This window comes from Oncorhynchus clarkii, chromosome 26 (assembly GCF_045791955.1).
Source record: "Oncorhynchus clarkii lewisi isolate Uvic-CL-2024 chromosome 26, UVic_Ocla_1.0, whole genome shotgun sequence".
In the NCBI taxonomy this organism is placed as follows: domain Eukaryota; kingdom Metazoa; phylum Chordata; class Actinopteri; order Salmoniformes; family Salmonidae; genus Oncorhynchus; species Oncorhynchus clarkii.
In genome coordinates this window covers 43,666,378-43,684,649 of record NC_092172.1, presented here as the reverse complement: position 1 = coordinate 43,684,649, position 18,272 = coordinate 43,666,378, and the positions used below count along the sequence as shown (strand labels likewise).

At 44.5% G+C, this 18,272-nt stretch overlaps 1 protein-coding gene across 3 annotated transcripts in view; it reads right to left on the bottom strand.

The window, feature by feature from the left end:
- The window catches only part of LOC139384444 (aminopeptidase N-like), a 77,708-nt gene that overhangs the window by 34,144 nt on the left and 25,292 nt on the right, over positions 1 to 18,272 (bottom strand). For all 3 annotated transcript variants that reach the window (XM_071129209.1, XM_071129208.1, XM_071129210.1), the window contains 10 exons: positions 16,741 to 17,475; positions 14,277 to 14,419; positions 13,381 to 13,523; positions 9,646 to 9,772; positions 8,664 to 8,818; positions 6,938 to 7,051; positions 6,611 to 6,754; positions 4,123 to 4,188; positions 2,423 to 2,488; positions 700 to 875 (listed from right to left, as the gene is read on the bottom strand). In XM_071129209.1, the coding sequence (XP_070985310.1) occupies positions 700 to 875; positions 2,423 to 2,488; positions 4,123 to 4,188; positions 6,611 to 6,754; positions 6,938 to 7,051; positions 8,664 to 8,818; positions 9,646 to 9,772; positions 13,381 to 13,523; positions 14,277 to 14,419; positions 16,741 to 17,351 (1,745 nt within the window). In that variant the 5' untranslated portion in view covers positions 17,352 to 17,475. The remainder of the gene's footprint in view (positions 1 to 699; positions 876 to 2,422; positions 2,489 to 4,122; positions 4,189 to 6,610; positions 6,755 to 6,937; positions 7,052 to 8,663; positions 8,819 to 9,645; positions 9,773 to 13,380; positions 13,524 to 14,276; positions 14,420 to 16,740; positions 17,476 to 18,272) is intronic.

Below are 18,272 nucleotides of genomic sequence, written 5' to 3'. Positions count from 1 at the left end.
TTATCTTTATGTACATATTCTTTATCCCCTTACACTTGTGTGTATAAGACAGTAGTTTGGAATTGTTAGTTAGATTACTTGTTGGTTATTACTGCATTGTCGGAACTAGAAGCACAAGCATTTCGCTACACTCGCATTAACATCTGCTAACCATGTGTATGTGACAAATAACATTTGATTTGATTTGTTGTTGGGGGTTAACTGCCTTGTTGGGGATTAACCAATTGCCTTGTTGTTGGGGGTTAACAAACTGCCTTGCTGCAGGGGGTTAACAAACTGCCTTGCTGCTGGGGGTTATTTGCCTTGCTGTTGGGGGTTAACTTCCCTGTTGTTGGGGATTAACTGCCTTGTTGTTCAGGGTTAACTGCCTTGTTGTTGGGGGTTAACTGCCTTGTTGTTGGGGGTTAACTGCCTTGTCGTTGGGGGTTAACTGCCTTGTCGTTGGGGGTTAACTGCCTTGTCGTTGGGGGTTAACTGCCTTGTCGTTGGGGGTTAACTGCCTTGTTGTTGGGGGTTAACTGCATTGTTTTGGGGGGGTTAACTGCCTTGTTCTTAGGGGTTAACTGGGCAGAACGGCTCGGGGATTACAAACAGCAACCTTTCAGTCACTGGCCCAACGCTCTTAACCTCTATGCTACCTGCCACCCCTGGTCTATGGTAAAACAGCATCACAGAAATTAGCTCAATAAGAATATTTACTTGTATGGAGAGGGTCTGTCCACTACAGAGTCAGGGTCCAGGAGGAAGTGCTTCTGGGTAATGTGTCCCATGGCCGTATCTATGGTAACCACTGGGAAGCCCATCTGAAGGATCCAGCGGTTCATGATGTCATGCACTGTGTGAGGTAGACTCATCCCTGGAGTGGTGAGGACTGCCTGTCAGAGGATGGAACACATAACAACACCTTAATGAAGGTGAGTACAACGGCACCATCTCTAGGGTCGTTCAAGACAGATTTAATGATAAAGAGTACAACGGCACCATCTCTAGGGTCGTTCAAGACAGATTTAATGATAAAGAGTACAACGGCACCATCTCTAGGGTCGTTCAAGACAGATTTAATGATAAAGAGTACAACGGCACCATCTCTAGGGTCGTTCAAGACAGATTTAATGATAGAGAGTACAACGGCACCATCTCTAGGGTCGCTCAAGACAGATTTAATGATAAAGAGTACAATGGCACCATCTCTAGGGTCGTTCAAGACAGATTTAATGATAAGAGTACAACGGCACCATCTCTAGGGTCGTTCAAGACAGATTTAAGGAAGGAGAGTACAATGGCACCATATCTAGGGTCGTTCAAGACAGATTTAATGAAGGAGAGTACAACGACACCATATCTAGGGTCGTTCAAGACAGATTTAAGGAAGGAGAGTACAACGGCTCCATCTCTAGGGTCGTTCAAGACAGATTTAATGATAGAGAGTACAACGGCACCATCTCTAGGGTCGTTCAAGACAGATTTAATGATAAAGAGTACAACGGCACCATCTCTAGGGTCGTTCAAGACAGATTTAATGATAGAGAGTACAACGGCACCATCTCTAGGGTCGTTCAGAACAGATTTAATGATAGAGAGTAGAAAGGCACCATCTCTAGGGTCGTTCAAGACAGATTTAATGATAGAGAGTACAACGGCACCATCTCTAGGGTTGTTCAAGACAGATTTAATGATAGAGAGTACAACGGCACCATCTCTAGGGTCGCTCAAGACAGATTTAAGGAAGGAGAGTACAACGGCAACATCACTAGGGTCGTTCAAGACAGATTTAATGATAGAGAGTACAACGGCACCATCTCTAGGGTCGCTCAAGACAGATTTAATGAAGGAGAGTACAACGGCACCATCTCTAGGGTCGTTCAAGACAGATTTCAACCACAGGGGGTTTTCCACACACAATACCCGATTATATTTAATACTCATTTTAGTAGAAAGCTAATTGTAGATTGAAAATGAGATAATAGAGTGACAGATCATAGAGAGAGTATAGAGGTTTATTTATCATACTGTATCCATGGTGAAGATGATCCCAGAGAGGAGAGAGGGAGATCATAGAGATAGTATACAGATCATAGAGAGAGTATAGAGGTTTATTTATCATACTGTATCCATGGTGAAGATGATCCCAGAGAGGAGAGAGGGAGATCATAGAGATAGTATACAGATCATAGAGAGAGTATAGAGGTTTATTTATCATACTGTATCCATGGTGAAGATGATCCCAGAGAGGAGAGAGGGAGATCATAGAGATAGTATACAGATCATAGAGATAGTATAGAGGTTTATTTATCATACTGTATCCATGGTGAAGATGATCCCAGAGAGGAGAGAGGGAGAACATAGAGATAGTAGACAGATCATAGAGAGAGTATAGAGGTCTATTTATCATACTGTATAAATGGTAGAAAATAGGACTTACTTTCTGAAGATGATCCCAGAGATCTGAATACACTGTGTTGTTGAAGGCAAACTCATTCAGGTATGACTGAGAGAGAGAGGAGAGAGAGGGGGGGGGGAGAGGGGGAAAGAGGCAGCGGGAGGGAAAGAGAGAGGTGGGAGAGAGAGAGGTGGGAGAGAGAGAGGCAGGGGGAGAGAGAGAGTGAGAGTGAGCGAGAGAGAGAGAGAGAGAAGTGGTGGAAGTGTCATGATGTCGGTTGATTCCCTGCTGTCTCCACCGACCTCATCTGACCCCTGGACAACATACTGTAGACCACCTCTGATGACTTCTGTAACTATACTCACAGTGAGTCCTCTGGTTAATATACTCACAGTGAGTCCTCTGGTTAATATACTGTAACTACACTCACAGTGAGTCCTCTGGTTAATACACTGTAACTACACTCACAGTGAGTCCTCTGGTTAATATACTGTAACTACACTCACAGTGAGTCCTCTGGTTAATACACTGTAACTACACTCACAGTGAGTCCTCTGGTTAATATACTGTGACTATGCTCACAGTGAGTCCTCTGGTTAATATACTGTGACTATGCTCACAGTGAGTCCTCTGGTTAATATACTGTAACTACACTCACAGTGAGTCCTCTGCTTAATACACTAACTACACTCACAGTGAGTCCTCTGGTTAATATACTGTAACTACACTCACAGTGAGTCCTCTGGTTAATATACTGTGACTACACTCACAGTGAGTCCTCTGGTTAATATACTGTGACTACACTCACAGTGAGTCCTCTGGTTAATATACTGTGACTATACTCACAGTGAGTCCTCTGGTTAATATACTGTAACTACACTCACAGTGAGTCCTCTGCTTAATACACTAACTACACTCACAGTGAGTCCTCTGGTTAATATACTGTAACTACACTCACAGTGAGTCCTCTGGTTAATATACTGTGACTATACTCACAGTGAGTCCTCTGCTTAATACACTAACTACACTCACAGTGAGTCCTCTGGTTAATATACTGTGACTACACTCACAGTGAGTCCTCTGCTTAATACACTAACTACACTCACAGTGAGTCCTCTGGTTAATATACTGTAACTACACTCACAGTGAGTCCTCTGCTTAATACACTAACTACACTCACAGTGAGTCCTCTGGTTAATATACTGTAACTACACTCACAGTGAGTCCTCTGGTTAATATACTGTAACTACACTCACAGTGAGTCCTCTGCTTAATACACTAACTACACTCACAGTGAGTCCTCTGGTTAATATACTGTAACTACACTCACAGTGAGTCCTCTGGTTAATATACTGTGACTATACTCACAGTGAGTCCTCTGCTTAATACACTAACTACACTCACAGTGAGTCCTCTGGTTAATATACTGTGACTACACTCACAGTGAGTCCTCTGCTTAATACACTAACTACACTCACAGTGAGTCCTCTGGTTAATATACTGTAACTACACTCACAGTGAGTCCTCTGCTTAATACACTAACTACACTCACAGTGAGTCCTCTGGTTAATATACTGTGACTACACTCACAGTGAGTCCTCTGGTTAATATACTGTGACTACACTCACAGTGAGTCCTCTGGTTAATATACTGTGACTATACTCACAGTGAGTCCTCTGGTTAATATACTGTAACTACACTCACAGTGAGTCCTCTGGTTAATACATTGTAACAATACTCACACTAAGTCCTCTGGCGAAGACCGGCTCTGTCAGGAACTCAGAAAGCATCCTCAGAACTGCAGCACCCTGGGTGGAAGAGATCACAGGATTTGAGAAAGAGAAAAACAGTCACATTGGAGTTTAAGTTTTTTTACAGTCAGATCAACAAATATTCTGGGACCTCTTTTTTACTTGAGAGTAGATGTAACCATGGAGCTCCCTACTACACCAGAGAGAGAAGGTGTAACCATGGATCTCCCTACTACACCAGAGAGAGAAGGTGTAACCATGGATCTCCCTACTACACCAGAGAGAGAAGGTGTAACCATGGAGCTCCCTACTACACCAGAGAGAGAAGGTGTAACCATGGAGCTCCCTACTACACCAGAGAGAGAAGGTGTAACCATGGAGCTCCCTACTACACTAGAGAGAGAAGGTGTAACCATGGAGCTCCCTACTACAACAGAGAGAGAAGGTGTAACCATGGAGCTCCCTACTACACCAGAGAGAGAAGGTGTAACCATGGAGCTCCCTACTACACCAGAGAGAGAAGGTGTAACCATGGATCTCCCTACTACACTAGAGAGAGAAGGTGTAACCATGGATCTCCCTACTACACCAGAGAGAGAAGGTGTAACCATGGAGCTCCCTACTACACCAGAGAGAGGTGTAACCATGGAGCTCCCTACTACACCAGAGAGAGAAGGTGTAACCATGAAGCTCCCTACTACACCAGAGAGAGAAGGTGTAACCATGGATCTCCCTACTACACTAGAGAGAGAAGGTGTAACCATGGATCTCCCTACTACACCAGAGAGAGAAGGTGTAACCATGGAGCTCCCTACTACACCAGAGAGAGAAGGTGTAACCATGGAGCTCCCTACTACACCAGAGAGAGAAGGTGTAACCATGGAGCTCCCTACTACACTAGAGAGAGAAGGTGTAACCATGGAGCTCCCTACTACACCAGAGAGAGAAGGTGTAACCATGGAGCTCCCTACTACACCAGAGAGAGAAGGTGTAACCATGGAGCTCCCTACTACACCAGAGAGAGAAGGTGTAACCATGGATCTCCCTACTACACTAGAGAAAGAAGGTGTAACCATGGATCTCCCTACTACACCAGAGAGAGAAGATTTAACCATGGATCTCCCTACTACACCAGAGAGAGAAGGTGTAACCATGTATCTCCCAGCATGTGTTTTACAGTGAGATACTCTCTACCAGTCTCTGTTGTATATGTGGTCTAGAACAGAGAAAAACCTTGCAGTAGGTGATGGTGTTGAACATCTTGTTAACTGTGTTAGCGCGTTCTCAACAAACACTCTATTCTACCTGGTCCACAGATTTAATTTAATCTGAACCACCCTTTAACTGGAACAGGATATGGAAAAATGTGATTTTGGCATCCCGTAATCCGAACCATCAACATATATACATTTTAAGTTTGTTGACAGAATGTATTTAACACCAAGGAAATATTGTATGAGGAAATTGTCCCCAACTGTTCACTGTGTCCCCTGAATCAGGTCGGCACATTCCTCCATATGATGTGGGAGTGTCTTGAAGAATAATTGCAGCTAAAGCCCAATACACACAAACCAGTTACAGATATTTATTTAGACTTGTATCATGTTCTTTGATTCCAGGCCCACGGGGAAGGTGTGTGGGGGGTGGGGGGGGTCTGGTCATTGTGGGGGAGGGAGGGGGCGATTGGAGGGAATCTACTGGTTGAATCAAGGGATGGATGGGTTGGAGGGGCACTGACACGTTTCTGGGTGGGAGGCATGCTTTCTTCGGGTCTTTAAACGTTGAGAACCATGGAGAACTTTGCTGTAGAAGATGGTCTAGAACATGGAGAACCATGGAGAACCTTGCTGTAGGAGATGGTCTAGAACATGGAGAACCATGGAGAACCTTGCTGTAGGAGATGGCCTAAAACATGGAGAACCTTGCTGTAGGAGATGGTCTAGAACATGGAGAACCATAGAGAACCTTGCTGTAGGAGATGGTCTAGAACATGGAGAACCATAGAGAACCTTGCTGTAGGAGATGGTCTAGAACATGGAGAACCATAAAGAACCTTGCTGTAGGAGATGGTCCAGAACATGGAGAACCATAGAGAACCTTGCTGTAGGAGATGGTCTACAACATGGAGAACAATAGAGAACATTGCTGTAGGAGATGGTCTAGAACATAGAACCTTGCTGTAGGAGATGGTCTAGAACATAGAGAACCTTGCTGTAGGAGATATTCTAGAACATAGAGAACCTCGCTGTAGGAGATGGTCTAGAACATAGAGAACCTTACTGTAGGAGATGTTCTCGAACATAGAGAACATTGCTGTATGAGATGGTCTAGAACATAGAGAACCTTGCTGTAGGAGATGGTCTAGAACATAGAGAACCTTGCTGTAGGAGATGGTCTACAACATAGAGAACCTTGCTGTAGGAGATGTTCTAGAACATAGAAAACCTTGCTGTAAGAGATTTTCTAGAACATAGAGAACCTTGCTGTAGGAGATGGTGTTGAACATCTCACTGATCTCGTCAGGCTGGTTGACTTCCTCCTCTTTCCGGGACAGAGGATGAGATGAGGCCAGGGCGTCCACAGCAAACACCTTGTGGACATCATTCAGGATGGTCTGCTCTTTCTAGGGAGAGAGAGGGAGAGTGATCAGTCTTACTGTACTCTATATGATCAGATTAATCCTCCTGTAAGAGTGATCAGTCTTACTGTACTCTATATGATCAGATCAATCCTCCTGTAAGGGTGCTCAGTCTTACTGTACTTTATATGATCAGATTAATCCTCCTGTGAGGGTGATCAGTCTTACGATGTTCCACGTGGGTTCAGCGTAGTCAGCTCCTAGATACTCCACGTAGCTGGCAAAGCCCTCGTTCAGCCACAGGTCATTCCACCATCTCAGAGTCACCAGGTTCCCAAACCACTGTGGACACAGGATCATGTCACACTTTGGGAACAATCACATCCAAAATGGCCGTCTGTTCCCTATTACCTTTCGCCAGCTCTGACCAATATTAATAATTAGGTGGGTACTTGTATTGGTCCTATTTAACGCATATACAAGTACGTATTAATACAAAGGTATGAATTGAAAACATGTTTTTCGTATTTCATTATAAATTCACCACCTGTTGTATTCGCTGCTTGTGACCAAAACATTTGATACCCCAACTCACCCTGAGACACCCTAGGAGAATGTGATCAAGGCCAAGGTCTGCCATAATCAACGGTGATCCTGGGGCAATTAGGATTAAGTGGCTTGTTTAAGGGCACATCAACAGATTTTTCACCTTTAAGGAACTAGAGACCTTTCGGTTACTGGCCCAACACTAACCGCTAGGCTACCTGCCGGTTACTAGCCCAACACTCTAACCACTAGGCTACCTGCTGGTTACTAGCCCAACACTCTAACCACTAGGCTACCTGCCGGTTACTAGCCCAACACTCTAACCAGTAGGCTACCTGCTGGTTACTAGTCCAACGCTCTAACCCCTAGGCTACCTGTCGGTTACTAGCCCAACACTCTAACCGCTAGGCTACCTGCCGGTTACTAGCCCAACACTCTAACCACTAGGCTACCTGCCGGTTACTAGCCCAACACTCTAACCGCTAGGCTACCTACCGGTTACTAGTCCAACGTTCTAACCACTAGGCTACCTGCTGTTTACTAGTCCAACACTCTAACCACTAGGCTACCTGCTGGTTACTAGCCCAACACTCTATCCGCTATGCTACCTGCCGGTTACTAGCCCAACACTCTAACCACTAGGCTACCTGCTGGTTACTAGCCCAGCGCTCTAACAACTAGGCTACCTGCCGGTTACTAGTCCAACGTTCTAACCACTAGGCTACCTGCTGGTTACTTGCCCAAAACTCTAACCAAAGATTTTTATATCTAAACCAAGATAGACCATAGCCCGTCGTTTCAAATGGGAACCAATTAGTCATAGTGGGCAGAACAAGCAAGGAGGTGGGCAGAGCCAAGCAGGAGCTAGCGAGATCCTATTGGCGTGTTCTAGCATGTATGCGCATATTTCCATTAGGGAACGCCTTCTCTGTGAAGTGCGTGTGCAATAACTCAATTTGCACTCCTTCTAAACAACACAACAAGTATGCTAAACTTAGTCCACTCTGTTAGTAACATAATCTAGTTTTGTGAACAAAAAATTGTATTGAGATTAAATGTGTCATTGATGAGAAAATTAGCAGAATGTCTGGCCAAAATCCATCTCGTTCCATCTTCTCCCGGCAACTGGTAACTGGGCTTCCTCTCATTACCTGGCGCTCATGTTGTGGACCTTAGTCATCCTCTCGAGCAATGTTTCTCCTTGCAGGATGTGATGTCATAGGTTGGACAGGAAGTACAGTAATGTCATAGGTTGGACAGGAAGTATAGTGATGTCATAGGTTGGACACTAGGTACATTAATGTCATAGGTTGGACAGGCAGTACAGTGATGTCATAGGTTGGACAGGAAGTACAGGGATGTCATAGGTTGGACAGGAAGTACAGTGATGTCATAGAGAACACACTACCATATGAGCCAGTTCGTGAGCCACCACAGTCAAGACTCTCTCTTTGTTTCCAACAGAGGAGATGGCTGGATCGTACAGGAGGGCTGTCTCTCTGTAGGTGATCAGACCCCAGTTCTCCATGGCTCCAGCATTGAAGTCAGGCAGAGCTATCTGGTCTACAGGGGAAAAACCAATAAAGGAGGCCTAAATGGTACCCTATTCCCTTTATAGTGCACTACTTTTGACCAGAGCCTTAGTGCACTTTATAGGGAATAGGGAGCCATTTGGAACATAGCCAACAATCTGTTGGGAGACTTAGTTTCACAGAGTATAATATAAGTGTAGGCCTACATGTGTACACATGCACTCATGGAGCTGAGGTCGGAATACAACGCTGACTTAACTGACAGGTCTGAATGCCAAGCTAACTTACCTGACAGGTCTGAATGCTAAGCTAACTTACCTGACAGGTCTGCATGCAAAGCTAATTTACCTGACAGGTCTGAATGCTAAGCTAACTTACCTGACAGGTCTGAATACAACACTAACTTACCTGACAGGTCTGAATGCTAAGCTAACTTACCTGACAGGTCTGAATGCTAAGCTGACTTACCTGACAGGTCTGAATACAACGCTAACTTACCTGACAGGTTTGAATGCTAAGCTAAATTACCTGACAGGTCTGAATGCAAAGCTAACTTACCTGACAGGTCTGAATGCTAAGCTAACTTACCTGACAGGTCTGAATGCTAAGCTGACTTACCTGACAGGTCTGAATGCTAAGCTTACTTACCTGACAGGTCTGAATGCTAAGCTGATTTACCTGGCAGGTCTGAATGCTAAACTGACTTACCTGACAGGTCTGAATGCTAATCTGACTTACCTGACAGGTCTGAATGCTAAGCTAACTTACCTGACAGGTCTGAATGCTAAGCTAACTTACCTGACAGGTCTGAATGCTAAGCTAACTTACCTGACAGGTATGAATGCTAAGCTAACTTACCTGACTTGGACAGTGGGTAGCTGGCATTGTAGTATCGTTCAAAAAACTTGAGCATTGGTCCTGTAACATTGAGAGCATAGTTTCCGTGTCCCTCAGCTATAGCTTTCCTCCGAGCCCAGATACGGACCTGCAAACAATTAGTATCAACTATCAGTCATGACTACAGTCTAACCACAGCAGTATCAGTCATCACTACAGTCTAACCACAGCAGTATCAGTCATCACTACAGTCTAACCACAGCAGTATCAGTCATCACTACAGTCTAACCACAGCAGTATCAGTCATCACTACAGTCTAACCACAGCAGCATCAGTCATCACTACAGTCTAACCACAGCAACATCAGTCATCACTACAGTCTAACCACAGCAGTATCAGTCATCACTACAGTCTAACCACAGCAGTATCAGTCATCACTACAGTCTAACCACAGCAGTATCAGTCATCACTACAGTCTAACCACAGCACTATCAGTCATGACTACAGTCTAACCACAGCAGTATCAGTCATCACTACAGTCTAACCACAGCAGTATCAGTCATCACTACAGTCTAACCACAGCAGTATCAGTCATCACTACAGTCTAACCACAGCACTATCAGTCATGACTACAGTCTAACCACAGCAGTATCAGTCATGACTACAGTCTAACCACAGCACTATCAGTCATGACTACAGTCTAACCACAGCAGTATCAGTCATCACTACAGTCTAACCACAGCAGTATCAGTCATCACTACAGTCTAACCACAGCAGCATCAGTCATGACTACAGTCTAACCACAGCAGTATCAGTCATCACTACAGTCTAACCACAGCACTATCAGTCATCACTACAGTCTAACCACAGCAGTATCAGTCATCACTACAGTCTAACCACAGCAGTATCAGTCATCACTACAGTCTAACCACAGCAGTATCAGTCATCACTACAGTCTAACCACAGCAGTATCAGTCATCACTACAGTCTAACCACAGCAGCATCAGTCATCACTACAGTCTAACCACAGCAGTATCAGTCATCACTACAGTCTAACCACAGCAGTATCAGTCATCACTACAGTCTAACCACAGCAGTATCAGTCATCACTACAGTCTAACCACAGCAGTATCAGTCATGACTACAGTCTAACCACAGCAGTATCAGTCATCACTACAGTCTAACCACAGCAGTATCAGTCATCACTACAGTCTAACCACAGCAGCATCAGTCATGACTACAGTCTAACCACAGCAGTATCAGTCATCACTACAGTCTAACCACAGCAGCATCAGTCATCACTACAGTCTAACCACAGCAGTATCAGTCATCACTACAGTCTAACCACAGCACTATCAGTCATCACTACAGTCTAACCACAGCAGCATCAGTCATGACTACAGTCTAACCACAGCAGCATCAGTCATCACTACAGTCTAACCACAGCCGTATCAGTCATGACTACAGTCTAACCACAGCAGCATCAGTCATCACTACAGTCTAACCACAGCAGTATCAGTCATGACTACAGTCTAACCACAGCAGTATCAGTCATCACTACAGTCTAACCACAGCACTATCAGTCATGACTACAGTCTAACCACAGCAGTATCAGTCATCACTACAGTCTAAACACAGCGGTATCAGTCATCACTACAATCTAACCACAGCAGTATCAGTCATCACTACAGTCTAACCACAGCAGCATCAGTCATGACTACAGTCTAACCACAGCAGCATCAGTCATGACTACAGTCTAACCACAGCAGCATCAGTCATCACTACAGTCTAACCACAGCAGTATCAGTCATGAATCTGAATGAGAGGAAACTGTAGCACCCTATTACCTACAGTTGAAGTCGGAAGTTTACATACACTTAGGTTGGAGTCATTAAAACTCGTTTTTCAACCACTCCACAAATGAATTGTTAACAAACTATAGTTTTGACAAGTCGGTTAGGACATCTACTTTGTGCATGACACAAGTCATTTTTACATCAATTGTTTACAGACAGATCATTTCACTTATAATTCACTGTATCACAATTCCCTTGGGTCAGAAGTTTATATACACTAAGTTGAATGTGCCTTTAAACAACTTGAAAATTCCAGGAAATTGACATAATTTGAGTCAATTGGAGGTGTACCTGTGAATGTATTTCAAGGCCTACCTTCAAACTCAGTGCCTCTTTGTTTGACATCATGGGAAAATCAAAAGAAATCAGCCAAGACCTCCGCAAGTCTGGTTCATCCTTGGGAGCAATTTCCAAACGCCTGAAGGAACCACGTTCATCTGTACAAACAATAGTACGCAAGTATAAACACCATGGGACCACGCAGCCGTCATACCGCTCAGGAAGGAGACGCGTTCTGTCTCCTAGAGATGAACATACTTTGGTGCTAAAAGTGAAAATCAATCCCAGAACAACAGCAAAGGACCTTGTGAAGATTCTGGAGGAAACAGGTACAAAAGTATCTATATCCACAGTAAAACAAGTCCTATATCGACATAACCTGAAAGGCCACTCAGCAAGGAAGAAGCCACTGCACCAAAACCGCCATAAAAAAGCCAGACTACGGTTTGCAACTGCACATGGAGAAATGTCCTCTGGTCTGTTGAAACAAAAATAGAACTGCTTGGCCATAATGACCATCGTTATGTTTGGAGGAAAAAGGGGGAAGCTTGCAAGCCGAAGAACACCATCCCAACCGTGAAACACAGGGGTGTCATCATCATGTTGTGGGGTGCTTTGCTGCAGGAGGGACTGATGGCATCATGAGGCAGGAAAGGTATGTGGATATATTGAAGCAACATCTCAAGACATCAGTCAGGAAGTTAAAGCTTGGTCGCAAATGGGTCTTCCAAATGAACAATGACCCCAAGCATACTTCCAAAGTTGTGGCAAAATGGCTTAAGGACAACAAAGTCAAGGTATTGGAGTGGCCATCACAAAGCCCTGACCTCAATCCTATTGAACATTTGTGGGCAGAACTGAAAAAGCGTGTGCGATCAAGGAGGCCTACAAACCTGACTCAGTTACACCAGCTCTGTCAGGAGGAATGGGCCAAAATTCACCAAACTTAATGTGGGAAGCTTGTGGAAGGCTACCCGAAACGTTTGACCCAAGCTAAACAACTATAAGGCAATGCTACCAAATACTAATTGAGTGTATGTAAACTTCTGACCCACTGGGAATGTGATGAAAGAATTAAAAGCTGAAATAAATCATTCTCTCTACTATTATTCTAACATGTCACATTCTTAAAATAAAGTGGTGATCCTAACTGACCTAAGACAGGGAATGTTTACTAGGATTAAATGTCAGGAATTGTGAAAAACTGAGTTTAAATGTATTTGGCTAAGGTGTATGTAAACTTCTGACTTCAACTGTATATAGTGCACTGATATGGACCAAATTCCTATGTGGTGTACTATATAGGGAATAACCAGAGTGATATGTGGTGTACTATATAGGGAATAACCAGAGTCCTCTGTGGTGTACTTTATAGGGAATAACCAGAGTGATATGTGGTGTACTATATAGGGAATAACCAGAGTCCTCTGTGGTGTACTATATAGGGAATAACCAGAGTGATATGTGGTGTACTATATAGGGAATAAGCGGAGTGATATGTTGTGTACTATATAGGGAATAACCAGAGTCCTCTGTGGTGTACTATATAGGGAATAACCAGAGTCCTCTGTGGTGTACTTTATAGGGAATAACCAGGGCACTCTGTGGTGGATTGAATTACCAAAACATTGTTGTTCTCTATCGATCCAGTGATATGATCAAAGTCACTGACGATAAATGCCAGGAGGTATGTTGACATTCTTTTAGTGGGCTCAAATCTGGTCATGGTGACTTCAGTGCCGTCTATGGTGCTGTTGACGGTCTCTAAAACATTGGAGAGAGAGAAGAGAAGGAAGGAAAAGAGAGAGGGAGAGGGAAGAGCAGAGACAGAGAAAGAGAGAGAGAGGGAGAGGGAGAGAGAGAGAGAGAGAGAGAGAGAGAGAGATAAAGAGAGAGGGAAGAGCAGAGACAGAGAGAGAGAGAGAGAGAGAGAGAGAGAGAGCGAGAGAGAGAGAGAGAGAGAGAGGGAGAGTGTTATGTTACCAGACATGAACCATTAACAGCATTCTGTAGTTGATTTTCTCATTACATGTTGTCAAGCGTACTCATTCCTTCTGAGATGTCTTCAACTCCACAGTCCATGTATAGTAGGGCTGTACATATCAATAACAAGGCTACAGCCATGTTCTCCACCCTTCTGCCAAAGCCTGCACTTGCAAGTCCAGGACTGAAAAGCTTTGAGATTGAAATAAGCATTGGCTGGAGGTATTTCCACCATTGGCTGGAGGTATTCCCACTATTGGCTGGAGGTATTCCCACCATTGGCTGGAGGTATTTCCACCATTGGCTGGAGGTATTTCCACCATTGGCTGGAGGTATTTCCACCATTGGCTGGAGGTATTTCCACCATTGGCTGGAGGTATTCCCACCATTGGGTGGAGGTATTCCCACCATTGGCTGGAGGTATTCCCACCATTGTTAAATCCAAGATAGGAAGCGTATCAGTGAACACTTTTGGGAAAGGGTGGAGAACGGTGAGGTAGCCCAAAGAGGGTAGTGTATAGGCTGTGAACTAACCAACGTCCCGGCCGTTGGACAGAGCTACAGTTCCTCGTTGGTGGATGAGCGTTATGTGGAAGACGGCCTTCATGGCAGGTTCATCAAAACAGGGGAAGGCTTTCCTGGCGAACGTAGCCTGCATCTGAGACGTGGCTACAACTCTGGAAACAGATCAGATTCAATATCATGTTACAGGATGAAAATAACTGTTCAGGCTGTCTACTGAGAGGATTCATACAAACCAGGGGTCTACTGTATGTATCAAATCAAATGTATTTAAATAGCCCGTCTTACATCAGCTGATATCTCAAAGTGCTGTACAGAAACCCAGCCTAAAACCCCAAACAGCAAGCAATGCAGGTGTAGAAGCACGGTGGCTAGGAAAAACTCCCTAGAAAGGTCAGAACCTAGGAAGAAACCTAGAGAGGAACCAGGCTATGAGGGGTGTGCCGTGCAGAGATTATAACAGAACATGGCCAAGATGTTCAAATGTTCATAAATGACCAGCAGGGTCAAATAATAAAAATCACAGTAGTTGTCGAGGGTGCAACAAGTCAGCACCTCAGCAGTAAATGTCAGTTGGCTTTTCATAGCCGATCATTAAGAGTATCTCTACCGCTAATGCTGTCTCTAGAGAGTTGAAAACAGCAGGTCTGGGACAGGTAGCACATTCGGGGAACAGGTCAGGATTCCATAGCCACAGGCAGAAGTATTGAAACTGGAGCAGCAGCACGGCCAGGTGAACTGGGGACAGCAAGGAGTCATCACCTGGTCATGCTGCTGCTCCAGTTTCAACTGTTCTGCCTGCGGCTATAGAACCCTGACCTGTTCACCGGACGTGCTACCTGTCCCAGACCTGCTGTTTGTAGTCTGGAGTCTGGGGGGATCAGACTAGTATCAGAGAGGTAGGGCTGAGAGGATTCATACCGTCCAGAGGTCTACTGTATCTAGTATCATCCAGGGGTCTACTGTATCTAGTATCATCCAGGGGTCTACTGTATCTAGTATCATCCAGGGTCTACTGAATCTAGTATCATCCAGGGGTCTACTGTATCTAGTATCATCCAGGGGTCTACTGTATCTAGTATCAGAGAGGAAGGACCAGGGGTCTACTGTATCTAGTATCAGAGAGGGGTCTACTGTATCTAGTATCATCCAGGGGTCTACTGTATCTAGTATCATCCAGGGGTCTACTGCATCTAGTATCAGAGAGGAAGGGCTGAGAGGAGTCATACCGTCCAGAGGTCTACTGTATCTAGTATCATCCAGGGGTCTACTGTATCTAGTATCATCCAGGGGTCTACTGTATCTAGTATCATCCAGGGTCTACTGAATCTAGTATCATCCAGGGGTCTACTGTATCTAGTATCATCCAGGGGTCTACTGTATCTAGTATCAGAGAGGAAGGACCAGGGGTCTACTGTATCTAGTATCAGAGAGGGGTCTACTGTATCTAGTATCATCCAGGGGTCTACTATATCTAGTATCATCCAGGGGTCTACTGTATCTAGTATCATCCAGGGGTCTACTGTATCTAGTATCATCCAGAGGTCTACTGTATCTAGTATCAGAGAGGAAGGACCAGGGGTCTACTGTATCTAGTATCATCCAGGGGTCTACTGTATCTAATATCATCCAGGGGTCTACTGTATCTAGTATCATCCAGAGGTCTACTGTATCTAGTATCAGAGAGGAAGGACCAGGGGTCTACTGTATCTAGTATCACCCAGGGGTCTACTGTATCTAGTATCAGAGAGGAAGGACCAGGGGTCTACTGTATCTAGTATCAGAGAGGAAGGACCAGGGGTCTACTGTATCTAGTATCAGAGAGGAAGGACCAGGGGTCTACTGTATCTAGTATCATCCAGAGGTCTACTGTATCTAGTACCATCCAGGGGTCTACTGTATCTAGTATCATCCAGGGGTCTACTGTATCTAGTATCATCCAAGGGTCTACTGTATCTAGTATCATCCATGAGTCTACTGTATCTAGTATCATCCAGGGGTCTACTGTATCTAGTATCATCCATGGGTCTACTGTATCTAGTATCATCCAGGAGTCTACTGTATCTAGTATCATCCAAGGGTCTACTGTATCTAGTATCATCCATGGTTCTACTGTATCTAGTATCAGTTGGTACTTACTTTTTACCACCATCAGACTAGTATCAGAGAGGTAGGGCTGAGAGGATTCATACCGTCCAGAGGTCTACTGTATCTAGTATCATCCAGGGGTCTACTGTATCTAGTATCATCCATGGGTCTACTGTATCTAGTATTATCCAGGGGTCTACTGTATCTAGTATCATCCAGGGGTCTACTGTATCTAGTATCATCCAGGGGTCTACTGTATCTAGTATCATCCAGGGGTCTACTGTATCTAGTACCATCCAGGGGTCTACTGTATCTAGTATCATCCAGGGGTCTACTGTATCTAGTATCATCCAGGGGTCTACTGTATCTAGTATCAGTTGGTACTTACTTTTTACCACCATCTTCTGTATATTCACTCCTATAGAATCCTTTCAGGTCATCAGCCAGCTCTCCCTGGAAGTCTGTGGAAAGTCTATAGGACTTCCCAGCAGTTAGCTTCCCATTCAGCTGAATGACCAGGTACTCCGTCTTCACCTGCAGCCAGCTAGTCTTTACGGTGGGAGCAGTCGCTCCATCCAGGCCAGTCAGTCTAGCATGGTGGCCGTTGAGCAGAGTCAGGTTCAGCTTGTTACAGTGGATGACGATCAGATCTGTGTCCTTCTTACACTGGAACACCACAGCTGACTGTCCTGTGAAGATGTAGAGGCCAGTAGAGGCATTGACAACCAGTCGAGGCCAGAGGGTGATGTTGTAGGAGACAGGAGACAGGGAGTCAGGCAGTCTGTAGTGTTCCCAGGGGTCTTTAGGAGTGGAGAGGGTGGAGGAGGTGGTTGGAGAGGCAGTGGTCAACATGGCCACACCATCCACAGGTTTATTCTGGTTCTTGGTCTTTTCTTTATCGTAGACTGCTGCCAGGGCTATGATGATGACCACTGCTACAGTCCCCATCAGAAGACCTGCTAGCCCCATGTTCTTACTGATGTAGAAGCCTTTAGCCATGGATGATGCCTTGCTGGAGGTGGTAACAGGGAGATGGCAGAGCAACCTGTGGTCTCCGGGACTCGGCTACGCTCTGTCTTTTCACTCCTCAGTTAAAGGATCAACTATTAGCCTGTCTGTGGACCTGTGGTGTTAGTTTAGAGAGACAGAGAGAGAGAGAGAGAGACAGAGAGAGAGAGAGACAGGGAGAGAGAGAGAAAGAGAGGGAGAGAGGAAGATGATCAAATACAAATCTTAAAATTAACTATTAAAGACTACCAGAACCCACTGGATTCTCCTATTACATTGAATGAACTACAGGACAAAATACAAAGTCTCCATCTCAAAACGGCCTGTGGTGTTGATGGTATCCTAAATGAAATGATAAAACAACAGATCACAAATTCCACTTAAACTGTTTAACATCATCCTCAGCTCTGGCCTCTTCCCTAATATTTGGAAGTAAGGACTGATCACCCCAATCCACAAAAGTGGAGACAAACTTGACCCCATTAACTACTGTGGGATATGCGTCAACAGCAACCTTGGGAAAATCCTCTGCGTAATCATTAACAGCAGACTCATACATTTCCTCAGCGAAAAAGTGAAAACAATGTACTGAGCAAATGTAAAATTGGCTTTTTACCAAATTACCAAATGACAGACCACGTATTCACCCTGCACACCCTAAGTAACAAACAAATTAAAACAAAGGCAAAGACTTATCATGCTTTGTTGATTTCAATAAAGCTTTTGACTCAATTTGGAATAAGGTCCTGCCATACAATTTGATGGAAAGTGTTGTTGGGGGAAAAACATACAACATTATAAAATGAATGTACACAACAACAAGTGTTCGGTTAAAATTGGCAAAAAAAACACATTTCTTTCCACAGGGCCGTGGGGTGAGACAGGGATGCAGCTTGAGCCCCACCCTCTTCA